Genomic DNA, 27,390 nt, shown 5'->3' with positions numbered 1-27,390 from the left:
AATGTGGTGTTTCTATTAACTGAGGAGGCAAGTGTAGACTACTGTTAAATAGAGGAACTGGAGCAAATTGCTTTGATCTGCAGGTCTGGTCTTTTTATTTTGATTAAATTTATAGGGGTGACATTGGTTAATAAAATGATATAGGTTTCCACTATACAATTCTATGACTCATTGGTGAGCAAGAATCCCCTCACAGTTAAAAGGACATACGTACTATCAGTAATATCTGATGTTGGAAATTTCTTTTAATTAGGAGTGTGTCTGTTTCAGGGAGTCACTTCTAGCTATATAATGAAGGTACATTGTGAAGGTCTGACTTAGGAGCTGACCTAATAGTACAGCTTTCTCCTCCCAGTTCCTTCATCAGAACTTTATTATGTCTCATTCATGTTTTGTTCAGGGAACAAAATCAAGTCTTCACCTACTATATGTCAGATTCTATTCTAGGTGCTGCTGAGAATAGATAGAACCATCTTGCTGAAGTTAAGCCCTGGTCCTTAACTACATTATTGCTGATTTACACAACCTGTAGGTACTAGAAGGTAACATTATTTTACTGAAGTTCTTTATTACTCTTGCTGCAAGGCCCACAAGATGGAATCTTCACCATCTTGTTGAAGTAATCATACTTCAGAGCTTGGAACATAGCAGCTATTCCAGTAAACTTTTCCTGAACGAAGAAGTCAGGTTTGGCTAACAGGTAAAGCGGTTGTATAGAAGTTTCAGTTAATCACAGTCTTCAGAAGTCCATTGTAAAAGAGTGAAAAGATAAAACTAACTGTATTCTTATTTTACATTATGATAAGCACAGCATCCAAATCGTGGATCACAATCCACTCTGTTATGAACTGACCTGAGAGTGTTAGATTCAGTATTTAATGTCCCATTTTAAGATGAGGCATTAAAGATTTGTTAATAAAATGTAATCTCTTCAGAGGATGGTGAGAGAGTCTAGAGACATTCATTTAAGGAATAGTTGGAAGGATATAGGGCATTTATATGTAATATTCATGAATTGAATTAGGATTCATAAATACTTCAAATATCTTAATGGTTGAGATGTGTTGGGGAGCAGGTGTGGTTCTTACACACATACACACACACACACACACATACACATACATACACATACACACTAATTGTAGAGCACTGTGGAAACAAAGTATGATGTTAATTAATGAAATAACAAATTTAAGAGGAGAAAATAGAAAGCTGCCATAGTAAAGCATGAGGTTGAAGCCAGAATGTAGCCAGTAGGAGATAATAGGATGCTTTAAGTATTCGGAGAGATCATTTGCTTGGGACAGGAGGAAGGAGGAGTTGATGCTAGGGAAATGCTCAGTGTTTCAAGAACATCTTGGTCTTGAAAGAGAGAGAGGCCTGGTGTGTTGGGAATAAATCAAAAGGTGGGCAAAGGTAAAAAGGAGGCAGACCAGTTTGGACCTTTTTGCAATAATTCAGGCAAAAGATAATGGTGGCTTGGATCAAGCTGATTAGAAGTGAAGACAGTGAAGTGATTGGATTCTAGAGATATTTTAAAGGTAGTGGCAACTAGATTTTGGGTTCCTTAGAAATTTGGTTGATGTAAGGTGTGAGGAAAAGAGAGGAACTAATCTTATATAATAGTAGCATAATATGCTAATTAGACCAGCTATCCTGGACGAGCCAGGGCTGTGAGGGAAGCCCCTCCCAGGAAGCCGGTGCCGGCAGCCGGGAGAAGGAAGGCCTACTCTTGCACGAATTTCATGCATCAGGCCTCTAGTATATACTGTATATAATCTTGAACAACTGGAAGGAAGGAATTGTTATTAACTGAGGTGATGAAGATTATAGGAGAAGCAGATTTTGGGGGGAAGACGAGGAGTTTGTTTTTAGACATGTTAAAATAGAAATCTAAATGGTAATGTCAGATACGCAGTTTAAAATTTGGGTGAAATAATAATAGACATAAAACAATGAAACTTATGTTATTGTGCACATAATAAAGTTACCTCCAGACCATTTTAAGGTGAGTATGGTAACATTGGAACAGTGAATCTCTTTTGATGGTCAGAATTTCTTAGATTCTAATAATAGCTTTGCTTTTCAGCTTTTAAGGTATGTTTTATAGCTGTTTAATCATCAAAACCATTTTTTCAGTGTTTCTCTAGAATTGTATATGTCTAACATCCTGGAGTCCACCATGAATGGACAATTGGACCTAAGTGGGAAGCTAATCATCAAAGCTCAACTTGGGGAGGATATTCGACGAATTCCCATTCATAATGAAGATATTACTTATGATGAATTAGTGCTAATGATGCAGAGAGTTTTCAGAGGAAAACTTCTGAGTAATGATGAAGTTATCATAAAGTATAAAGATGAAGGTAAGAGTGTTTCTAAAGTTAGTTTTAAAAACATAAGTTTTATTATGTGTTCTTTAGCCAATATTTCATTGAATTCTCTCAGAATAAAAATTTCATCCCATTCATAGTGATTTGAGTGCCCACTTCTTTTATTAAATGGGATGTTTATATAGTTAGTTTTCTTTTATAAGTTAAAAATAGCTAAGGAATATTATTAATAGAAGGGGTTTTAAGTGCTAGAACACTGTCACATATATTTTTACAAGCATTTCTTTTTCTGCCTATGCAATTCTGGCTTCATTTTTGCTTTTAAAACCAAACTTTCACTCATATTTTCCAAAGTGGAAGGCATCTCAGTAGGTATTGAATGAAAAAGGATTCCATGGTCAACTAAGCCTGGAAAAGCTTGTTTAAAAAAAGACAAATGTATTTCTTTATTGTAGGAAATTATGCTGATGCAAATTGTCAGTTTATACTAGCAGGAGTGGGGAACATCTGGCCTGCAGGCCACATAGGGCCCGAGAAATCATTTGGTTTGGCCTGCCAAAGCATTAGGGGTGAGTTAATTAAATGGTTGACCAAATATAGCAGGCTAATTTTGAGTTGGTAATTTTGTTTGGCACACGAATGATGTTATAAATATCCAAATGGCCCTTGGCAGAAAAAAGGTTCCCCACCTTTGCTTTATAGCATACAGTATTCCCAGACTTATTGACCACAAAACTATTTTTATGGAGATGGGTTTTTAACATGAAAAATGTTTTTATTTATTTATTTTATATTTCTTTATTGATTTCAGAGAGGAAGGGAGAAGGAGAGAGAGATAGAAACATCAATGATGAGAGCGAATCATTGATCAGCTGCCTCCTGCACACCCCCTACTGGGGATCGAGCCCACAACCCAGGCATGTGCCCTTGACCGGAATTGAACCTGGGACCCTTCAATCTGCAGGCTTACGCTCTATCTACTGAGCCAAGCTGTCTAGGGCCATGAAAAATCTTTTATCAAACACACAGTGGAACTACGGTAGTAGACTCTTTATTTCCTTTTCTTTAAACCTGTTTTCTTTGTTAACATCTCTACTGAAATTGTACTTTAGGTGGTTACCAGTATCTTTCTTACTGCTGAATTTATTCCCAGTCTATTTTACTTTGACCTCAATACCCGGCTCTGCTGTCCATATCACCCTGTATTAAGTACTCTTATTCCTTAACATCTGGGACACTGTGCTTTTTTTCATAATGTATGCCCTAACAGTATCCAAAACTAATTTTCGAGAGTCACCCATGATAAGAAACAATAAAGGAGAGCAATTTATTATTTACAGTATACCAACTTTCATCTCTTTAATTTCCAAATATGTGCTTTAATTTTATCAGTTATAAATGTCTTTTTTTTTTAAATTACTTGAAATGCTTTGCTTTTACCTCAAACTTGGCATATTTTCAACTGTTTATCTGGCTTACTCTTAATTCCCTTATTTTTGTTTAGGTCAGGGTCAGCCAGCTTTTTCTTTAAAGGATCAGATACTTATTTATTTATTTATTTATTTATTTATTTATTTTTAAAGTATATTTTTATTGATTTTTTACAGAGAGGAAGGGAGAGGGATAGAGAGTTAGAAACATCGATGAGAGAGAAACATCGATCAGCTGCCTCCTGCATACCCCCTACCGGGGATGTGCCCGCAACCAAGGTACATACCCTTGACCGGAATTGAACCTGGGACCCTTGAGTCCACAGGCTGATGCTCTATCCACTGAGCCAAACCGGTTAGGGCCAGATACATATTTTAGCATGATTACATAAGCCCTGTGTCTCATCATCTTTTCTTTAAAACCTTTTAAAAGTGTAAGAATCATTTTTAGTTTGCTGTCTCTAAACAGGATTTATTCATTGGTTGCTGTTTGTGGACCTCTAACTTAGGTCCAACTGTCCATTCATGGTGGACTCCAGGATGTTAGACATATACAATTCTAGAGAAACACTGAAAAAATGGTTTTGATGATTAAAATGGTCAGTGACCTGAAAGACTAGTGTCTACCCATCACTAGGGCAATTCTGTAAAAATGTTTTTTGCAACACTTTTAGTTACTGTCATATATATGGCTTCTCTGCCATTTGTGTCAGGGATGTTTTAATGTACTTAGAATTAAAATTTGAACCTTGAGAATATTACTTTAACTTTTGATAAATACAGAGTGTCCCCCAAAAATGTATGCACACTTTAACAGCTGATAGCTCTATTTTGAGAATGAAACGTATTTTAATAAACACTGCCTTTATAATTATTCAAAGTGTGTCTACATTTTTTGGAGACACCATATATATTTAAATTTTCTGGAATGGAAAGATGTTAATATGAACTAGTAATTTGTGATGTTGCTACCATGCATCTCCTGGTGACTAGTAAAAGATGACTTAATGCATTAATGTTAGCTATGTTTTGGCTATTCTTATAAAAGTAATCAGCAAAATTGGTTTAGTATTTTTTTGAACATACATTTTTCCTAGATCCTTTAATGTTTGTAAGGTGTTTTTTATTTAAGGAATTTTGGATAATTATTTAATTTTTTTTTAAAATATATTTTATTGATTTTTCACAGAGAGGAAGGGAGAGAGATAGAGAGCTAGAAACATCGATGAGAGAGAAACATCGACCAGCTGCCTCCTGCACACCTCCTACTGGGGATGTGCCCGCAACCAAGGTACATACCCTTGACCGGAATCGAACCTGGGACCTTTCAGTCCGCAGGCCGACGCTCTATCCACTGAGCCAAACCGGTTTCGGCAAATTATTTAATTTTTTAAAAAATTCTTTATTGATTAAAGTATTACGAGTCTCCTTTTTTCCCCCGCCACCCCCTCCCCCAAGCACAAGTCCTCACTCCTCCCCTTACTGTCTGTGTCCATTCGTTTTGCTCATTTGCATGTATATAAGTCCTTTGTTTGATCTCTTACTGTTTGTAAGGTTTTTATGGGAGATTCTAATTATGCAATCTGGGTTTTGGATATTAATTTAATGTAGATCCTAGTTTACTACTGATGCAAGTTTGAAACTCATTTCTTTTTTTTGTCCAGATGGAGATCTTATAACAATTTTTGATAGTTCTGACCTTTCCTTTGCAATTCAGTGTAGTAGAATACTGAAACTGACATTATTTGGTAAGTGGTAAACTTTCTAATAAATTTACTATTTTATTCATTGTATTTTTATTAAAGACTTTTCTAGCTTCTTTACTTTTAAAGACTCAGAATTAAACGATAAGTTTTCAGCTGTATCAGAATTTTTGAATTATTAAGGCTTAATTTTATATATGTAACTATAATTATACATATATATATGATTAATAGAAAGTAGTCATGTTTGAAATTCCCCATTTGCTCAATTATCCTAAATCTCTGGGCAGTGGCTGCATCTGGCCTTGATGTTACCTTCTTCATGGCCACCTGTTTTTGTGTTAGGCCCTGCTGCTAGATGCCACGCCCCCACCTGTACACGAAATCTGTGCACTGGGCCTCTAGTATTGGAAATAAAAAGAGACATAACTACAAAATATAGTAGAAACTTTAAAAAAATCTGTGACTACTGTGAATAACTTTCAATCTGAAAACTCCGATGACATGGACAATTTCCTATGTGAATTTAATATATAAGTATTTCAAAAATAGCAAATTTGTCCCAATAAACATTGAAGAAATCAAACCAATTATTCTACTAAATATTTAAGGAACAGATGACCCCAAATTACACAAACTATTCCAGAGAATAGACAAAGATGGAATCTGTAGTAACTCATTTTAGGAGGTTATAATTTTAACATGAAAACCACTCAAGGAAAATGCAGATTAGTCTCACATAAACCTAGATACAAAATACTACTAATAATAACTCAAATTCAGCAGTGAATATTAAAATGTATCATTGCCAAGATTTTTTCATCCTAGGAATACAGGATTGATTTAAATAAAATCTATTAATACCACTGTCCATATAGGGGCAAAATTGAACCATCTTCTCTAAAAGAAAAAGTATTCAGACGCCAGTCATTTTAAAAAGTCATAGCAAACTAGGGATAGAAGTGAAGTCTTTAACCTTATATTGGGCAACTATCACAGAACAATTGCTATGTACCCTAATATAAAAGGATTATAAAATGTAACTAGAATACTAACCATAATTATAACAAAAAGATGAGATAAATGTAATGAGGCAAGATAGTTATGGAAAAATGTGTAAAATTTTAATATAAATCATGAAGCACGGGGATGGGTTTTGGGGAGAGCTTGCCAGGGAAATTTAATTATGTCTGTATTGTTTTATTAATGATCAGGAACAAAGATGGAAAAATATTAAATTAATGAAGATGTTAATGAGTTTATTTTTTTGTGTGCTTGAAATAATTCATTAAAGTCATAAAGTTATAGTCATACTAATAAAAATACATAATTATGGAATAGGGAATTTAAACTTATAACACATGGTGTTCCAAGAGCCACTAAATAGATGACTTCAGATCATAGGCCATATGAGGGATATATCTGCTGGGTTCTTCATATAAAGACCACCAGGACCATAGCTGTAGTTGAACAAAGTTGGGTGTATTTGCATTAATTTTATATGGATACAAAAATACAAAGAACAAGGTAAGCACAAATAACTTAGAAGGAAGACAATAATAAAGTGCAGAGATTAACTAGAAGTCAGGGAATTGACTTAGCAAACCTCTATTAAGTTTATTCAAGAAGAAAAAAGGTACAAATAAGCAACATTAGAAATGCAAAGGGACATAACTACAAATATTTCTGCAGTGAGGACGACAATGGACTGTTTCAGTAAAAATGTGTTAGAAAGGGTTTTTCATAGGTCTTGGGCTTGTGTTAGGTGATTTTTGATAAGGTTCAAGGAAGTGGGGCTTTGTTCTAGATTGGATGCTCTCAGGAAGTGGTAGGAGTGGTCCTGTGATTGGGCACCTTAGTAGATCTAAACCAGAGGTGGAGGAGTGAATTAAGGCTAAAGCTGCAATTGTTAAAAAGCAGCAGTCACTCATATTAGCTAGGGATGTTTGGTAATTTTTATGGTTGGTCAGTGTTCTTGTTTTTGTCTGAGTTCTCACATGACTATGGAATGGCTTTGTTTTTGTCTTGATCACAGTAACAGAGTGATCTGTTCTGATTGTTGGTGTTCTTTGAAGTAGTTCATGTTCAGCAAGAGAACACCATAGCCTACCTGAGTGGCAGGCCAGCTTCTAGCAGCATTAATGCCTGTCTTACAGTACCAGGCCAGTTCCTGGCTGCTTTTCTCTCTCAGATATTAGAGAAAAACCAGTAACCCAGTAAAAGCTAAGAATTAATTGATACAGGTAGGAGATGATACTGAATTTCCTCACAACTATATAGGGAGTATGTAAAATACTGGTGGGTTGTGTTCTAAAAGCTTACATTAGTGGTTTGATGTTTGAAATATATTTAAGAATCTCCCTGAACCTTTATTTTCAAATAGATTTCCTTTTCTAATATGGTGCCTTAGGAATTTGTATATATGTGTACTGGAAATGCATAAAGCCTTTTAGTTTAATTTTTGAGCCCCTATCTTGAGGTTTGTATTCAGAGCCTGGTGTCACATTTTTTTTTTTTTAATTCAGCTGAAAGTCATTTGGACAAAATGGGTAATTAAATGAAGTAATGTTGCCTTCATTAAAAACAAACTGATTATTGAGAAATCTCTTGACTTTTTGTTACTCACATACTGCTTTTGGAAGTACAGTTGACTTGAACAATGCCTTGTTAGGGGAATCAACCCCACACATAGTCAAAAATCTGCATATAAATTTTGAGTCCCTAAAACATTTGCTAATAACCTACTGTTGACTGGAAGCCTCACAACACAAATAGTCGATGAACACATTTTGTATGTTATGTGTATTATATACTGTATTCTTACAATAAAGTAATCTAGAGAAACGAAAATTTTATTAAGAAAATCATGAGGAGGAGAAAATATATATGCTGTATTTATTGAAAAAAAATTGTGTATATGCGTAGTTCAAACTCGTGTTGTTCAAGGGCCAACTATAACTACTTTTAAGGATGGTAGTGTGGATTCATGAATTCTGCATATTTTTGTTTTAACAGGTTACTTTTTAGGTCAGTTATTTTAGGTAACTAATTTTTTTAAATCAAAAGTAGGCAAGAGGGATAGCAGACCTATTAGTGATATACCTTTTAACATTCAAGTGTAGAATAATGTGTTTATTGTGTTATTTCAAGAATATAAAAGAATAGGGTGAGATAAAATGAGTTTTTGAAGGTGTATAATTTCTATTAGAACCAAGATGGAGGGGTAGGTAAACACTGGTACTTGCTGCCTCCCACAACTACATCAAAATTACAACGAAAATACAGAACAACCATCATTCAAAATCGCCTGAAATCTGACTTAGTGGAAGTCCTACAACTAGAGAAGTAAAGGAGAAAGCACCTCAAGACTGGTAGGAGGGGTGGAGGTGCGGAACAGGCTGGTCCAACACCCATGTGGTGTTTTTTTTTTTTTAATAGGGAGAGCTATTGTGGTTGCAGAGGCTTCCTATGAAAAGCAAGGGTTCCCAGCCCCTCACCAGACTCCCAGCCCAGGGTTCCAGTACTGTGAAGAGAAGTCCCCGTAACTTCAGGCTATAAAAACCAGCGGGGATTGTGGCTGAGTGACGTGGAGGCTGCTGGAGACCCAGCATTCCTCTTAAAGGGTGGGCAACTTACATGTCCCACTTCCTCTGCTTCCCAGTGCTGGGTAGCAGCTTTGGGGGACCCAGGGACATATGGGGAGGAACTTGATTGTCTGGTATCAGGGAAGGAACTCGGGGGCAGCTTTCTCCTAGATGGGGGTGCTCACAGGGGTCATTGTTCCTGTGCTGGGACCTCCCCCGTCACAGATGACTGGCAGCCATATCTGAGTTTCCATCATCCTGGCCCACATTGTTCCCTCTGCCCTGGTGATCCCCTGGGATCTTGCTCCATCCAATTTGCAACCCCACCCAAGCTGTTTGCAGCTGCTTTTCTATATAAACTAGAGGCCTGATGCACAAAATTCATGCAAGAGTAGGTGGGTCTTCCCCTGGCTGCTGGCACTGGCTTTCCTCTGACACCCACGACCCGGGCTTCCCTCGCTGGCAGGCACCCAGGACCCAGGCTTCCCTTGCACTCCCAGCTTCGTCTGAAAGGATGTCCAGTCTAATTAGCATATTACGCTTTTATTATTATAGACTAGAGGCCCAGTACATGAAAATTCATGCACTCGGGTTGGGGGGGGGGGTCCCTCAGCCCGGCCTGCACCCTCACAGTCCGGGACCCCTTGGGGGATGTCCACCTGCAGGCTTAAGCTGTCAGTCAGACATTCTTAGTGCTGCTGCAGAGGTGGGAGATGCTCCTGTGAGCCGGCTTCTGGCTGAGCGGTGCTCCCTCTGTGGAAGCGCACTGACCACCAGGAAGCAGCTCCTGTGTTGTCTTCTCCCTGGTGGTCAGTGTGCATCATAGCAACTGGTCATTCTTGGTCGTTCCACTATTAGGGTCAATTTTCATATTACCCTTTTATTATATAGGATTATTATATAGGATGGCTGTTCTGGCTCCAGCTTCAGACTTTCCTAAAATCTCTGAAACAAGCAGCAGCTGGCATCAGCATGCCCCAAACCTATCAATAAGAGGCCCAAGAACCAGCACTAGGACCAGCCTGCGTTGCTTCACAGCTGGACTTTCCTGGGCACTTCCAAGCCCAATACTAGTAGCGACCATCTGCAGATCTCTCTTAGTTCCTGCTGGGTGGCCCCAGGCAGTGGCTGACTTTGAAACTCCTAGGAGGCCCCAGAGCCAGTGCACCTGGTGGACAGCTTTAAGCCATACCAGACTACAACTCTACACATCCATAAGCGACACTCTCCTGGGGCAGACTCAGTGAGCACCAAAGCTTCACTGAAGCAAGTCCTGCTCCATAGGGGTGTCTCCTGCACAATAGCTCTTCCACTGTAGTTGCAGCTGGTCCTCATAGGCAATTGGCCTGAGCAATCAAGGCTCAAATGCAACAAAACTGTGCACACAGCCCACACGGGGGTGTACCTACAGTGCTCAACTCAGGTGGCTAGGGAGGTTGAGTCACTGGGCCCTACAGGACACCTATTACACAAGGCCACTCTACAATTCCAGGAGACATGGCAGCTCTACCTAATACATATAAACAAACACAGGGAAGCAGCCAAAATAGAGACAAAGAAAAATGTCACAAATGAAAGAAATGGAAGAAGGCAAACTACTGATACAGAGTTCAAAATAATGGTTATAAAGTTGCTCAAGGATCTTAATGAGAGCTTCAAGGGACTTAGACTTTCAAGGATTTTAGAATTTCAAAGACATGCAAAAGGACCAGTCAGAAATTAAGCATACACTAACTGAAATAAAAAATAATTTACAGGTATTCAACAGTAGAGTAAGGATTCTGAGAATCAAATTAACAATTTGGAATATGAGGAATCAAAAAACACCTAATGAGAAGAGCAAAGAGAAAAAGAGTCCAAAAATATGAAAATAGTAAGGAGCCTTTGGGACAACTTCAAGCATACCAACATTCACATTATAGGGGTTTCAGAAGGAGGAGAGAGACAGCAAAATATTGAAAACCTATTTGAAGAAATGATAGAAAACTTCCCCTACCTGGTGAAAGAAATAGACTTACAAGGGCAGGAAGCGCAGAGTCCCAATCAAGAGGAAGCCAAAGAGGCCCACACCAAGACGCATCATAATTAAAGACTAAGAGCGAATTTTAAAAGCATTAAGAGAAAAGCAGTTAGTTACCTACAAGGGAATGCCCATACGACTCTCAGCTGATTTCTCAATAGAAACTTTGCAGGCTAGAGGGAGTGGCAAGAAATATTCAAAATGATGAATAGCAAGAACCTACAACCAAGATTACTTTATCCAGCAAAGTTATCATTTAGTATTGAAGATAAAGAGCTTCACAGACAAAAGAAAAGCTAAAGGAGTTCATTACCACCAAACCAGTATTACATGAAATGTTGAAGGGTATTCACATACATTTTTTTTCTTGATTTCAGAGAGGAAGGGAGAGGGAGAGAGAGAAACATCAATGATGAGAATCATTGATTGGCTGCCTCCTACATGCTCCCTACTGGGGATTGATCCCGCAACCCGGGCATGTGCCCTTGAATGGAATTGAACCCAGGGCCCTTAAGTCTGCAGGCCAATGCTCTATCCACTGAGCCAAACCAGCTAGGGTGAAGAGTATTCTTTAAGAAGAGGAGGAGGAGGGTTATGGGACCCTTCAGTTGCAGGCCAATGCTCTATCCACTGAGCCATACCAGCTAGGGCAAAGGATATTGTAGAAGGAGGAAGAGGAGGAGGAGGAAGGAGAGATGGGGGAAGGAAGGGGGAAGGAGGAGGAAAAATATGAACAATAAAGTGGTAACAAAAAAGAAGAAAAAAATATGAGCAATAAAATGGCAACAAATACCTATCTATGAACAATTGAATATAAAAATCAAAATAAGTGAACAAGAAATCTAATGAACAAAATAAACAGATGAATAAAACAGAATCAGAGGCATGGAAACATGGAACAGACTGATGAATCTTAGAGAGGGAGGGGGTGGAAGAAATTAACTAAAGTTCTTATATACATACTAGGGGCCCAGTGCATGAATTCGTGCACCTTGAAAGGAGCTGTGGGTCGTAAGGCTGCGGTGGGCACGGGCGAGTTTCGACCCATCCTCCGTGCCCCTGCCTGGCCCCTCCCGCCACAGCCCCCAGTCTCCTGTCTGCCTGCAGCCCCGCTGCTGCTCCCAGGCACTGAGGGCGCCAGCCTGGCTCGCACCTGCTGATGATGCAAAGTGATTTGGATCTGGCGCCAGCAGCAGGTGTGAGTGGCAGCTGCTACCCTGATTGCCCCTCAGGACCAGGGGGAGGTGGAGAAGCCCTCAGGGGCAATCGGGGCAGCAGCCGCTGCTCGCTCCCACTGATGGTGCCGAGCAATTGGGATCGGCGCCGGGTGCTGGCAGCAGGTGTGAGCAGGGCCGTCGCTGGCAGCAGGTGTGAGTGGCGGCTGCTGGCCCTGATTACTCTTCAGGAGCAGGGGGAGGTGGAGAAGCCCTGAAGGGTGATCAGGGCCGGAAGTCACCGCTCACACCTGCTGACGGCGCTGAGCAATTGGGGCCGGTGCTGGGTGCGAGTGGGGCTGTTGCTGGCAGCAGGTGCAAGCAGGCAGCGGGACTGCGGCGTGCAGGAGCAAAGAATTTTCAGCAACCACCAGAGGCTCTCCCCAATGACAGCGATTGGCGCCCCAGCCTTGGTCTGGTGCCTCCGCTCACCTGCTCCACCATCCCGCAGCCACCGATGCCCTCCATGTTCCACATGCCCCCCCTGCTGGTCAGCGCACATCATAGTGACCAGTTGTTCCCCTATTTGGTGTATTGGCATATTAGGGATATATATATATATATATGACCTGTAGACACAGACAGTAGGGTGAAGGCCTGGGGTGGGATGGGAACCGGGAGGAGTGGGCAATGGAGGAAAAAGGCGGACATCTGTAATACTCTCAATAATAAAGATTTAAAGAAATGATACCAGAGCTTTCTATAGGTTTTAATTTATTTTACTGTCATTAAATTCTTATGAGAAACCTTTTTAAAGAGTGTGATCATAAGCCATAGATACGGCATCAGCAAAGACTAATGAATATGTATTTTTTCCAAAAAGTAAATTATTAGCAATAAATAATTCTTTCCTTAAAAATAGTTACCATTCAAATGACATTAATAAGTATCTTGTTTGATTTTGTTTCACTTTTTAAAGAAATTATATTTATCTTTTCTTAGTGCATATTATTCTGTCAATATACTTACTCAAAAACATTTCCTAATTTTCACCAAATTAATTCTTTTATTCCAGTTAATGGCCAACCAAGACCCCTTGAATCAAGTCAGGTGAAATATCTCCGTCGAGAACTCATAGAACTTCGAAATAAAGTGAATCGCTTATTGGATTGCTTGGAACCACCTGGCGAACCAGGGCCTTCCACCAGTATTCCTGAAAATGGTAGACCGTGATTCCACTTTTTTAAAAAACATCCTTCTTACATCTTTTTGCAGAATAAAAAAAAACACACACTGTTCAGTAGGAGTTCAGATGGCACTCCCATTGTCATATGTTTTTATTTTTGCCTTTGCTGGTATTCATATGTGTATTCCCAAACCTGGCTGTTCATCAGGATTGTCGGGGGATTTTATTATACCAACTAGAGGCCTGGTGCATGAAATTTGTGCCCTGGGGGGGTGTACCTCAGTCCAGCCTGCATTCTCTCCAATCTGGTACCCCTCAGGGGATGTCCGACTGCCGGTTCAGGCCCATTCCCTGTGGGATAGGGCCTGAACCGGCAGTCGGACATCCCTCTCACAATCCGGGACTATTGGCTCCCAACCGCTCGCCTTCCTGCCCTCCTGGTCACCCCCTAACCACTCCCCTGCCAGCCTGATTGATGTCTAACTGCTCCCCTGCCGGCCCGATTGCCCCAACTGCCCTCCCCTGCCAGCCTGATCACCCCCAACTGCCCTCCCCTGGTGGCCCAGTCACCCCCAACTGTCCTCCCCTGCCGGCCCGGTTGCCCCCAACTGCCCTCCCGTGCCGGCCCAGTCGCCCCCAACTGCTCTCCCCTGCCGGCCCGGTTGCTCCCAACTGCCCTCCCCTGCTGGCCATCTTGTGGCTGTGGGCGCTGCCATCTTTGAGGGTGTGGTAGTAAATTAGCATTTCCCTCCTTTATTGGCTGTGGGCACCACCATCTTTGAGGGCGTGGCAGTCTATTAACATATTCCCTCCTTATTGGCTGTGGGCTCTGCCATCTTTGAGGGTGTGGTAGTAAATTAGCATATTCCCTCCTTATTGGCTGTGGGCACCACCATCTTTGAGGGCGGGGCAGTCAATTAACATATTCCCTCCTTATTGGCTGTGGGCGCTGCCATCTTTGAGGGCAGGCAGTCAATTATCATATTCCCTCATTGGTTGTGAGCGCTGCCATCTTTGTGACAGTGTGACGGTCAATTAGCATATTCCCTCTTTATTAGATAGGATTCCTAGGTCTTATTATAGGCCTACTGGAGAGCAGGACCCAGGAATCCCATTTTTAAAATGCTTTCTTGGTGACTGAGTCTAGTTTTAGACTTCTGGGTTTGTGACATAGGTCATTTTTCATGGTTCTCAACCTTCCTAATACCGCGCCCCTTTAATACAGTTGCTCATGTTGTGGTGACCCCCAACCATAAAATTATTTTTGTTGCTACTTCATAACTGTAATTTGGCTACTGTTATGAATCGTAATGTAAATATCTGATATGCAGGATGTATTTTCATTGTTCGTGACCCACAGGTTGAGAACCGCTGCCTTAGATTCTTGAATCCTTTTCAATATAATAGTTAATGAACCTTAGGAATTGAAATCATTTCATTTCAATTGATATGCAAGTAGTTTCAAGTAAAAAATAATTCTAGCCCTGGCTGGTTTGGCTTAGTGGTTAGAGCGCTGGACCAAAGGGTCATGGGTTCTATTCCTAGTCAGGGGTTCCCGGTCAAGGGCACATAACCTCTGGTTGTAGGATCCATCCCCAGCCCAGCGTGTGAGTGGGAGGCAACCAATCGGTGTTTCTCTTTCTCTTTCTCTCTCTTTCTCCCACTTCTCCCTCCCTTCCACTCAGTCTAAAAATCAATGGGAAAAAGATCCTTAGGTGAGGATTAAAAAAAAAAAATCTAGTATATTCTAATGGCATACTATAAAGTTTATCTTAAACACAATTTTTAATTAAAATATGCAAAGAAAAATTAGGTTTTTTCCCATCTTACAGATGACATGTACTATTTATATTCAGATGAAACAAGATTTATCAGTAAATTTGGAACTGACAGAAATATGCAGCTATGTATGATTTTCAGTGCTCTACCTTTGCAGTGGTTCTTGGACACTTGCTTTCTCTATGAAGCAGATAATGCGTTGGCTACCTTAGATACTGATTGGTCTGTTACAATACCTCTAGCAGCTAGCTAATGGAGCAACTAGTAGGCGGGTGGACATATATTGTGTTTTCTGATGGATTTAGTTTGCAATTGGAAGGATGCGTAGGTAGTGGAAGGTAGTAGTGTGAGGGTGCATAATTTGTAAGATTGATGTGATACGCTCTTGGGGTGTAGCCTTGGAATTAGAGGAAGGAAAATTGGTGAGGATGATGGATAACTGGTGGACTTATTTTAAAAAAATGTTCGTAGGAGTTTTCTTGTAGAAATTTAGGAAATGTTAGTATAACCAGTGGAATGATAGGAATGAATGAGAGATACAAGCCCTTATGTGCTTATATTCTCCTTAGTACTTATATTTTTTTTACAAGATACAGTGGGGCCTTGACTTACGAGTGTCCCGACTAACGAGTTTTTTGAGATACCAGCTGTCTCTCGGCCGATTTTTTGCATTGAGTTGATAGAGTAATTTGAGTTAATGAGCTCCTTAACGAGGTCGGTCTTGGAACGATTTAAACTCGTAAGTCAAGGCCCCGCTGTAAATTTTTCTTGATTAAAGATGTGATCTAATAACATGTTTATTTACTTGCTTGGTAACAGAAAAAAATTAATTACTAACTGTTAATTGAGTAAATCGTTAGCAATATTCTTTTTACTTGTATATTTTGTTCTGTTTTTATATCTTTCTTTGTCTTGACCTCAGGTTCCTATTTGTAAAATGTGGGTTATTCTTGAATCCCTTTACTTTTACAAAGTAGTAGTATAAATACCTATTGAGTACCTTAGTATCCTTAGAAGAAAAGAATGGTTTAAAAGTAGCCTGCTCATAATGTTTAAATTTTATTTTTCCATTTTAAAAATAGTATATTATGGAAAAATTTAAACATATATAAAAGTAGACATAATACTGAAATGAATCCCATGAACCTACACCCAACCTCAAGTCATAGTCATCATCATGTCATCTATACTCAACCATATTTCCACTCCTCCCATATTATTTTGAGCAGATCCCAGACACATTTCATTTCGTCTGTAAGGATTTAATTAAATAAGTATTTGAAACAAAAACAAAGCAAGTTAAAATAATGTTTTTAGGGTATTGGTTGGCTTGGGATTTCCATGTAATCTGGTAATAGACCAGTAGACAAGTAGAAATAAAACATAAACGTTGATAATTGTAACTTTAGTTAATATCTTCTCCTTTTACAAAATAAGTAAGTGTTCAGTATGTGTCTGATATTAGGGTATAGGTCTTGGGGCTCCAAGAACTAAAAAAAAGTAAAATTTTTTTCTCTGTTTGTTAAGGAGCTTATATATATTTTTTCATCTGATAATCTTTAGGGAAAAATGTTGATATAATTTTTTGAAAAAGGTGTTATTTATCTTGTGTTTCTTTTTCACTATTTTTTCTAGTTTTAAAATTAAAAATGTAAATAAGTATAAAGAAGAAAGTAGAATGATCTCTAATCTTGTGTTCAGAAATACTGTTAACATTCCACACTATATATACTTATATACAGGGTGGGCAAAAGTAGGCTTACAGTTGCTTGTATGGGAAATAATATAGTAATGAATAAATAATAATCCAAGAATAAACTGTTTAGTGCGCTCACAACTGTAAACCAACTTTTTCCCCACCCTGTATTTCCCTATCTTCTTTTTGTTAGCCCTTAGTATAGATAAAATGGAAACAAGTTTTTGTTTTTTCCCTCTTATAGATACTATGGATGGTAGGGAAGAAAAGCCTGCTGCTTCTGATTCTTCTGGAAAACAGTCTACTCAGGTTATGGCAGCAAGTATGTCAGCTTTTGATCCTTTAAAAAACCAAGATGAAATCAGTAAAAATGTCATGTCAGCGTTTGGCTTAACAGATGATCAGGTTTCAGGTAAGTTAGTTCCTTCCTCCCATTCTTCATTTGATCTCACTTTCCTTCCCTCACTTTTCTTCTCTAATAGAAGGATAATTTGGAAGTGCACAAATCTTAAGGCTCAGTAAATTTTACATATGTATACACCTATATAAAACCCCAACTATATCAAGATGTAGGTGATTTCCAGTTCCCAGAAAGCATTCTCATACCCTCTCCCAGTTAGTAGAAAACTCCTCTGCATAGAATAACCACTATTTGGTTTAGGTAAATTTTATCAATTTTAGAAATAAATCAGAAATCTTATTTTTTAAAAATAATATCGTTTCATATTTGTTTCATGATTAAATTATATTTACTGTCTTGGTCTCTCTTCTGATCAGAAATTAGAGAAATTTAAATGTACATTTCTGGTTAAATTGCTTTAGTATAGAAAGTGCTTTTATATGAATATACTTTTTAAAATTATTTTTACTGATTTCAAAGAGGAAGGGAGAAGGAGAGAAAAACATCAGTGATGAGAGAGAATCATTGATCGGCTCCCTCCTGCATGCCCCTTACTGGGGATCAAGCCCGAAACCCTGGCATGTGCCCTTGACTGGGAATTGAACCGTGACCCCCTGGTTCATAGGTCAATGCTGAATCACTGAGCAACACCAGGCAGGCTATATGAATATTTTAAATCTTATAATAATACCTATACTGTGATTTCTTCCTTTTTATATTTTATTTCTTTAACATTTTTTTGCTTCTTTCTCTTGGGGTTCCACATACATTGGAGAGCTTCATATTGTCCCATAGGTCTCTGAGTGTCTTTTTTTTTTTTTCTCACTGTTTTTTCTCTCTATTCTTCAGTTGAGGTGATTTCTATTGAACTCGCTTCAAGTTCACTGGTTCTTTCTGCCATTTCCATTCTGCTGTTGAACCTTTCTAGAGAATTCTTTTTTGCTTTTAGCTCTAGAGTTTCCATTTGGTTCTTTTTATAGTTTATTTTTTTCTGTTGAGATTGCTTACCTTTACATTCATTAAGATTATTTCATTTTAACTCATTGAATGTAATTTTACTTAGTTCTTCAAAAATATTTATAATAGCTGCTTTGAAATGTTTGTCTGCTATATCTAATATCTGGGCCAATTTTGAGTCACATTCTTTTGCCTGCCTTTTTCCCCTGAGTATGGGCACATTTTTTCTATATTTTGTATGCCTGATAGTGTTTGAAAACTGGACATCGTGGGTTAATATGTTGTAATCACTTGGCATTCTTTTTGGTTCTTTTGAGAATTTTTTTGTTACTGTTGCTCTAGCAGGGAGTTAACTTGTATGGACTCGAATTGCTTATTTTGTCTTCCCACGGAGTTATGGCAGCTGCCATCTCTGCTCAGTTCTTTCAGCTCTAGGAGCTGCTTTTTTTCTGAGCCCTTTTGGCTGTTTCTTGCCCTACTCCTAACTCTGGTCAGCTAGGAATTTGGGACTTGGTTTATACTCAGATTTTTGGTCTCCTTTGTTGGTGGTCTCTTACTTTAAGGATTTTGCCTTCAAATTTCTAGGTGCTTGGCTAGTCATGAAGTTAATACTGTGGCTTTCTCTTTGAGCTGCAGAGGTCAAGGCTTGCATTTCTTTCCCATTGTACTCCCACTGGGGGTAAACTCTTCTGATTTTTGCAGACATTTGGTTGGCTTTCAATGATTTTTAAATAGTTGTTTTCTTTTATTTTGTTCAGGTTTTTAGTTGTTACCTGTGGAAGGGTTTACCCGACTAGTTTACTTTGCCATTATTAACTAGAAATGTAAGATTCAGTCTGTTAATTTTATTTTTCTTTGATACTTTTATGAGATTATTCACTAGAGAGAATTGTAAAATTCTGAAGAGACTCATATTCATATATGATGTATGTTCTTGACAAAAGAAGACTATAGACAAATGACACAGCTGAAAAACACATTTTTAAAGCAACTGAAATGAGTTAATATTACGGCTTCTTATATTTAAAACTTCAAGAAATGCCAGAGAGAGGAGTAAATAATTATATATGAGATCAGTCTTAAAATTTTTATTAGAATATATTATGTGCCAGACCAGAATATTATGGTTAATACAGTCACATTATTTGCAGACCATTTTTTCTGGTAGTTTTGCGTGTTGAAATACAAAAACTATACACATTGAAAACATGTCAGAATACTTTGTAGTTATTCCGGTATGATGTGGTGAAAAACTCAGCTATAATAGTGAATGGACAGGGGAAGGAGGGATGAGCTATTACAGATTGGATAATGTACATTAATGACATGCAAGGGAGAAAAGAGCAGTCAAAGTAATACATTTTTTAAGGATAATAACTGTTTTTTATAGGAGGGATGTGTGTATGAATTTGTCTACGTGTGTAGGTGTCAATGAAAGGGGAGGCACACAGGAGCAGTCAGCCATCTTACTCTGGTAATCATCAGTTTCTCTTGTATTACCACTGCTGTTAAGCCTAGTTTAGGTTCTCATCAAATCTGGACTGTTAGCTGCCAACTGTGTGCCTAACACAGTGCTAAGTTCTGGGATATATTCGTGCCAGGGTTAGGTGTTTGCCCTCAGGGAAATTAGTCTGCTGGCAATAGCAAGCAAGTACTTATGTGGAGCTTTGTAAGTGGTAATATTTTAATAAGCTCTTGCTAAATAATCACTTTTATAAACACTTGTAACTTATTCTTCCAGGAACCTTATGGAGTAGGAATTAGTATTTCTTTTGTACAGATGAGGAAACTGAGGCACAGAAAAAGATTAAGTAACATGCCCAGAGTTACACAGTTACTAAGTGGAAGTAGTAGGATTCAATCCTAGGCAGTCTGCCTCCAAAACCTGTGCTTTTAACCACTCTCCTATATTTTCTAAACAAAAAGAACTTAAAGGAGTAAACATATCACGAGTTGTCTTCAGAATGTCTTTTTTGACTGTCACATTATTGGAACTTTAGTGAATTTTCTCCATTTACTGCTTTGTTTATGATTTTGGAACAATATGAGTAGCTCCATGGATAAGAGAGGTAGGGGTTGTGAGGCAGATGAAAAGAATCAAAAAGGAACCTGGTCAAAGAGCTTGTAGTAAGAGGGAAGATGGAATCTACTCAGAAATGCAAGGCAGAAGTTGGTAAGAGTCATAAAAGTATGCTCTATAGAAGTTCACAAGAGGAAAAAGTATTTATGGGTGAAGAAGTGTTACTAGAACTATGGAATTATAACTGAGTTTTAAAGACTGTTGTATTTAGATGCGTGAAAATGGGACAGTGGAGGGATAGTGGTAAGTGAAATGCAGGCAGAAAAAATACATATATTGGTGGAATAGGGAATAGATTAGTTTAGCTGAAGGGGGCATGTGAGAAGGAATTGTGAGAAATAGTGTTTGTATCCTTAAATACCAAACTATAGGGTTGTATTTTCTTTAATGGGCAGTGCAGACCCATTAAAGAATGAAATTTTACTTTTGATTGACCTACAAACTAGATCGCATGATGTGGAGGACATTGGTATTGCAGAGATGAGTTTTGGTTTTTGCAGGGGGAGGTTACTACTCAGAAATACAGCACTCTGCACTTTATAGGGAAGGATTTCCCGTTGTAGCTGTGGATTCTTAAGAGACTGGAGCAAAGGAATAAAATATATATATTAAATGTAAAATGCTGCATTTACGTTTATGCTTACTCTGTAGTACTTTTATTTTTAGTCTCTTTTAACCATACTTATGAATTGAGCTTGCTGGGGAATAGTCTTGCATTAGAAATTGAACTGACTTTTTATGACCATCCAGGGCCACCCAGTGCTCCTGCAGAAGACCGTTCAGGAACGCCTGACAGCATTGCTTCCTCCTCCTCTGCAGCTCATCCCCCTGGAGTTCAGCCACAACAGCCACCATATACAGGAGCTCAGACACAAGCAGGTCAGAGTGAAGGTAAAATAGAGCTTAGAGCACATGTGCAGAAAAGTACACATGCAGAAATATTTATTGCAGCATTGTTGGTAATGGTAAATGCTTGTATTCATGCTATGAACACAGGAGGGAAAGATTTTGATTGGTATATTTTGGGGTAAAAAAACAACACCAAACAGAACAATATGTTATGTATGCTTCTGATTATTGAAAAGAAAAAAGAACCTAAGAAAGTATTTATGTGAATAAAACACAAGGTGAAAGATCTGGAAGGATTCATAACAGTCAGTGATGACCCTGGGGTCAGAGGTGACTCATTGAGGTGATACTTTTAATTTAGGTGCTACTTTCTTTCTTCTCCCTTCTCCCTTATGCAACTGTGTATTACTTTCGTAATTTAAAAATATTTTTAAAATAGAAGTAAAGTATATTTATCTTAAAGGTAGTTCTGTTAATAATGTCTTTTGAGGAAAAAAAGTGTATTTTAAAATCAAACTTTTTTTCTTTAGATGATGTGTGCTTGGATGGTAATTTACTCTGTGGGTTTTGATATTCTCTCACTGTAAATTGTGAAAATTGGACTAAACTAGTTTGTTTTAAAAGAAAATCTAATTCTGAATGAAATATAACTTGTAAGCTCAGTATTACAATATTATGATAAAAAGGGGGTCATTGCCATATGTCAGCAATTTTTCAATCTTTTCTATCTCATGGCACACATAAACTAATTACTACAATTCTTCAGCACACCAAGAAATAGATTTTTTGCTGACCTGACAAAAAATAAGTATAATTTTGATTTATTTACAAAAACTATAATGGTAGTAATTATCTACTATGTTTTGCTCCAAAGTGACTTTTAAAAAAATCAGGTGCCCATAAAAGGATTTCTGGTACCAAGAATTAACCAATCAGATGCAACCTTAATCTGTGATGTTACCAATAAGATGCAGCTGTATTATATGACATATATTTATGGTTCAGGATAGGGCATTCACACCAGATAGCTATTGTTGTGTTGGCTGTTGTCATTTTTTTATTTGACAGTCTAAGGCAGAATTCTCTTGTGGGTCGGCGACCCCTTTGGTGGTCGAACGACCCTTTCACAGGGGTCGCCTAAGACCATCCTGCATATCAGATATTTACATTACGATTCATAACAGTAGCAACATTACAGTTATGAAGTAGCAACGAAAATAATTTTATGGTTGGGTCACAACATGAGGAACTGTATTTAAAGGGCCAGAAGGTTGAGAACCACTGGACTCTAAGGGAAAAGAGGTCAGTGTCCCTGACTAAATAGTCAGGTATTGCATGTTTTAAAAAGTCTTGTGGCACACCAGTTAAAAGTTGCTGCCATATGTGAAGGGAATTGTGCCACAAGCGCAGGACAGCAGGCACTGAGGTGCCTCATTTATACTCTTGGAGCTCTGCAGATTGGCTAAGTATAGTAGTTTCCCCTTTTCCATAGTTTTCTTTCTGCAGTTTGAGTTGCCCGCAGTCAACTGTGGTCTGAAATATTAAATGGAAAATTGCAGAAATGAATAATTTGTAATTTTTAAATTATGCACTGTTCTGAGTAGCGGGATGAAATCTTGAGTCATTCTAACTAGGATATGAGTCATTCTTTTGTTCAGTATACCCACACTGTATATGGTTATACCTGCTGTCGTGTTATCACAGTGCTTTGTGTTCAAGTAACCCTTATTTTATTTAATAATGGCCCCAAAGCCATTCCCATAACTTACATTCCAGTATATTGTCATATTTGTTCTATTTTATTATTAGTTATTATTAATCTGTTATTGTGCCTAGTTTATAAATTAAACTATAGCATAGCTATGTATAGAAAAAACATTATATATGTATATATAGTTGGGTACTCTCCGTGGTTCAGTTATCCATTTGGGACATATTCCCTGTGGATAAATGTGTGAGAATTATTGTAGTTACTGATCTCTAGGGTGCCTTCCAGATATTTAAATGTTGGTTCTGTGAATTGCCCATACATAAAAGGACCTTTAAAAGTACACATTTCACTTGAAAACAAACACTAGGTGGTGCTCTAACTATTTGTATAAAGGTGCCATGTGATGGTAAGATGTATTTTCAGCAACAGAAGCAAGTGAGTGCTGGCTGCCGGCTGCACTTCAGTTACAGTTAAAGTGGCACTGGATGCTGCGTTGACTTTTTTTAGTAGTTGTCTCTTTCTGCCAAAAGTATGCTATTTTACCATAGTCGTTTTAAAAAATATGTTTTTATTGATTTTAGAGCGAGAGGAAGGGAGAGGGACAGAGAGATAGAAACACTGATTAGAGAGAAACATCTATCAGCTGTCTCCTGCACACCCCCTACTGGGGATAGAGCCCACATATGCCACGGTCACGTGCCCTGACCCTAATTGAACCGGCGAACTCTTGGTGCATGGAATGATGTGCACCCAACTGAGCCACACTAGCCAGGCTATTCCCAGTTTTTTGATCAACATTAGATAGTTTGAATATTTTTGAAAGCATTAGTCAACATGAAATTTTAAAGATTTAAATACTATCTAGATATTAGAATGAGAGCTCTAAGCATTAGATTGAGATACATCCACCATTAGAACAACTGTAAAGTAGTAAAGATGATAAAGACATGAATCAAGAAAAACTTGTTTGGAAATCACAGGTAATAAAAGTGTCTGAAGGGTTTCTCTGTAGGAACTGTAGTCTACTGACATAAATAGTACTCTCATTTCCAAGTACACATCCCCAGTGTTAAACAGGTCTACCATTATTAAAAAGTTCATTGAGGAACTATTTAGGCTTTATCAGATTCCACGTGATTGGCTAGGATCTTCAGATGATGGAAAAGCAAACTGTTGTCAAAATGCCAAAGGTGTCTTTGAGGTCTGGATGAAAGATATCATGTACTGTAATTCCTTGCTACCAAAGAGTCCATTCATATGGTAACCAAAAAAAGGTTCAAACCTTTAGATGACAAATACAGTGTTTTAGGAAAGATATGGGAGCTATTAATGTGTGTCTCTTAGATTTTTATTTTTTGATTCACTTGATTTTTATTGAACATTAGCAGTACATACCTATTGGTAGTTGGGTTTGAAAACACTTGTTAAATTTTCATTAAATTGTTAAATGTCTATTCATTGACATTTAAAGGGAAACAAACATTCTTCTGTCTTTGTTACTCAGTATGTTTATGTGTTTGGATGGGCAGAGAATTAAATGTGCCTTAAAAGTATTGTTTTTCTACTGAGTTAAACTTGCCTCTTTCTTGTCTTTTTTAGGTCAGATGTATCAGCAGTACCCACAGCAGGCTGGTTATGGTGCTCAGCAGCCACAGGCACCACCTCAGCCAGCACAGCAGTATGGCATTCAGTATTCAGGTGAGCAGGTGTCCAGAAGGATCTGGCTCATGGTTTTTGAGCTCTTGCTATTCTCACTAAACATTAATCCTTTCCTCTTAATTCCTTGATTTGTAATACTTACATTGTCATAGCAGGTAGTATTTATTTATTAGGGAAATAACATTTCTTTTATTTATTTTAAAATATTTTGTATAAATATTTTATTGTAAATCAACATTTCAGTTTTTCAGTGGGCAAGTAAAACAGTCATAGTAGATGATTCTATAATAACTCATAGTATAAAAAAGTTTTTAATACAAAGCTATCTCCTACTGATGTGATCAGCTTACCCTTAGGTAACTTAGATTGCAAAAATGGAAGGTTTTTTCACTTCATTAATGTAACTCATAATCCCAGTATACTCTTAGTGTCTGTAAAAATATTAATACTCATAGTTCCCTCATACATGGAAAGGTGATCTTAATACAGGGTGGGGGGAAAGTAGGCTTACCATGGTTTGTATGGAAAAGACATGCAGGTTATGATTATTATAATAGCTTTATTAACTCTGTTTTGTATATTCACAACTATAAACCCACTTTTGCCCAGCCCTGTAAATAAGAAGCAAATTAAGCTACTTAGGTTTTTAAATTTCTCCAAAGTATATAGGAATACCAAAAACAGGTAAAAAAAATTAGAATTGTATAAAACCTAATTCAGGCAATTAAGAACATTAAATATAGTTGTTTTGAATAGACATCCTGGAGATTTTATCATCTGACCATTGAAGATTATCCATACTTAAATATGATAAATCACTTTAGTATAGTTTGAACATAGTGATTATAACAATTCAGGTAATTTTTACATTTGCTAGAGAGTTCATGTTCAACTCTTGTTTTACAATGAAACATTTAAGTGTCAAATTTCAGCTACAATCAGTTTATCTGAATCTTGCCTAATTTCTATTTTATGGAGTTTTGTAGTAAAAACTAGAGTAGGAGTCAGCAAACTATAACCCACAGGCCAAATATGGCTTGTCGCCTATTTTTGTGAATAAAGTTTTATTGGAACACATCTGCACTCATTCATTTTTGTACTGTCTATTGGTGCTTTGGCATTGTAATGGCAGAATTGAATAGTTGCAACAGAGATCATCCTATATAATAAAAGCATAATATGCTAAGTGTCTGGTTGTCCGGTTGTCCATTCAACCAAAGTGTAATATGCTAATGATATGCTAAGGCCGCTCAACCGCTCGCTATGACGTGTACTGACCACCAGGGGGCAGACGGTAGGTTAGCTTGCTGCTGGGGTCCGGCTGATCGGGACTGAGCAAGATGGGCCGGACATGCTCTGGAGCCCTCCTGCGGTCCATCTCTGGCTGGCCAACCTCCCATGTCCCTCCCCGGCCCTGATTGTGCACTGGTGGGTTCCTTTGACCTGGCCTGTGCCCTCTTGCAATTTGGGACCCCTTGGGGGATGTTGGAGAGCTGGTTTCGGCCCAATCCCACAGGCCAGGCCAAGGGACCCCACTGGTGCACATATTCATGCACCAGGCCTCTAGTAGGCCCATAAGATGTAGAATATTTACTCTCTAGCCCTTTACAGAAAATAAAGCTTGCCTGTCCCTGAACTAGACTACAAAATTCTATCATTAATTGCAGTTTGACATATCTTAACACACACAGCAATTTTTATTTGGATTGTATTTGCTGTATAGTGATTTAACTTGTAGCTGCTAGTTTTTAATTATCTATACTAATAAAAGGGTAATATGCTAATTAGACCGGGAGACCTTCTAGGAGACCTTCTGGACAAAGCCATGGTGGTGGGGCCGAGGCAGAGGCGGTTAAGGGTGATCAGGAGGGGAGGGCAGTTGGGGGTGATCAGGCTGGTGGGGGGAGGAGCAATTGGGGGCGAGAAGGCTGGCAGGCAGAGAGGTTAGGGGCAATCAGGCAGGCAGGCGGGTGAGCAGTTAGGAGCTAGTGGTCCCAGATTGTGAGAGGGATGTCCGATTGCTGGTTTAGGCCTGATCCTACAGGGCATCCCCCGAGGGGTCCCAGATTGGAGAGGGTGCAGGCCAGGCTGAGGGACACCCCCCCCCACCCCTGTGCATGAATTTCGTGCACCAGGCCACTAGTATAAAATAGGTGGAATGAATTTAAACTTGGATTATGATATTTGAGGGAAGGTTATTTTTAGGATGCAAATCCTTAAAATTAAAGAAAAATCAAAATGTTACAAATTATGTAATTTGTAGAAATCTCAGAGCTTTAGAAGCACCCGGAGAGCTTTTCTTGAAAATTACAGGCACCTGGGCCCTCCTCCCAGAGATTTTGTTTCATTTAGTTTGTGGGACTCAGGTTTTGATATTTTGAAAGTATTGCAGGTCATTCTAAAGTCAGCAAGGTTGGGACCACTGGTTTTGTCCCATCCACCCATGTTAATAAATGAGGCAACTAGGGTTGGGAGTGGTTGTGGTGCATTGAAACACATGCAGCCATTCAGTGGGGTTGCTAGGTAAGAACCCAGTGCACTTGACTTTCCAGCTAATTACTTCCCTGTTAATTACTCCCCTGTATCATTCTGCATTCTCAAACCAAGCTAGGGGTTGGCAGACTTTTCTGTCATAAAAGGCTAGATAGTAAATATTTTAGGCTTTGTGGACCATACGACCCCACTATTCCTTTGTTCAAAACAGAATTTTCATTTCTTATGATTTCTGGTTTCTTCACCAAAGTTAGTCATTTTTTAAGGGAGGGGATAGTGGTTTGAGGGAAACTATACATATAATTTGGAAGTATTGCCACGTTGTAGTCAAAGACTCTACTAGTTTGCTAATGAAA

At 38.5% G+C, this 27,390-nt stretch overlaps 1 protein-coding gene across 5 annotated transcripts in view; it reads left to right on the top strand.

Moving 5' to 3' along the window:
- The first annotated feature begins 608 nt into the window (after positions 1–608).
- TFG (TRK-fused gene) overlaps positions 609–27,390 on the top strand; it is a 29,186-nt gene continuing 2,404 nt past the window's right edge. The window contains exons 1-7 of one of the 5 annotated variants that reach the window (XM_014528318.1): positions 609–700; positions 2,140–2,366; positions 5,428–5,511; positions 13,300–13,446; positions 17,130–17,297; positions 21,073–21,201; positions 24,482–24,580. In XM_014528318.1, the coding sequence (XP_014383804.1) occupies positions 2,159–2,366; positions 5,428–5,511; positions 13,300–13,446; positions 17,130–17,297; positions 21,073–21,201; positions 24,482–24,580 (835 nt within the window). In that variant the 5' untranslated portion in view covers positions 609–700; positions 2,140–2,158. Of the gene's footprint in view, positions 701–2,139; positions 2,367–5,427; positions 5,512–13,299; positions 13,447–17,129; positions 17,298–21,072; positions 21,214–24,481; positions 24,581–27,390 lie in introns of all 5 variants that reach the window. The other 4 variants (XM_014528317.1, XM_014528316.1, XM_005880199.2 and 1 more) reach the window with 4 other exon arrangements.

This window comes from Myotis brandtii, unplaced genomic scaffold, assembly GCF_000412655.1.
Source record: "Myotis brandtii unplaced genomic scaffold, ASM41265v1 scaffold63, whole genome shotgun sequence".
Lineage (NCBI taxonomy): Eukaryota > Metazoa > Chordata > Mammalia > Chiroptera > Vespertilionidae > Myotis > Myotis brandtii.
Note: the sequence above shows the minus strand (reverse complement) of the source record. Positions and strands in the feature narration are given on the sequence as shown.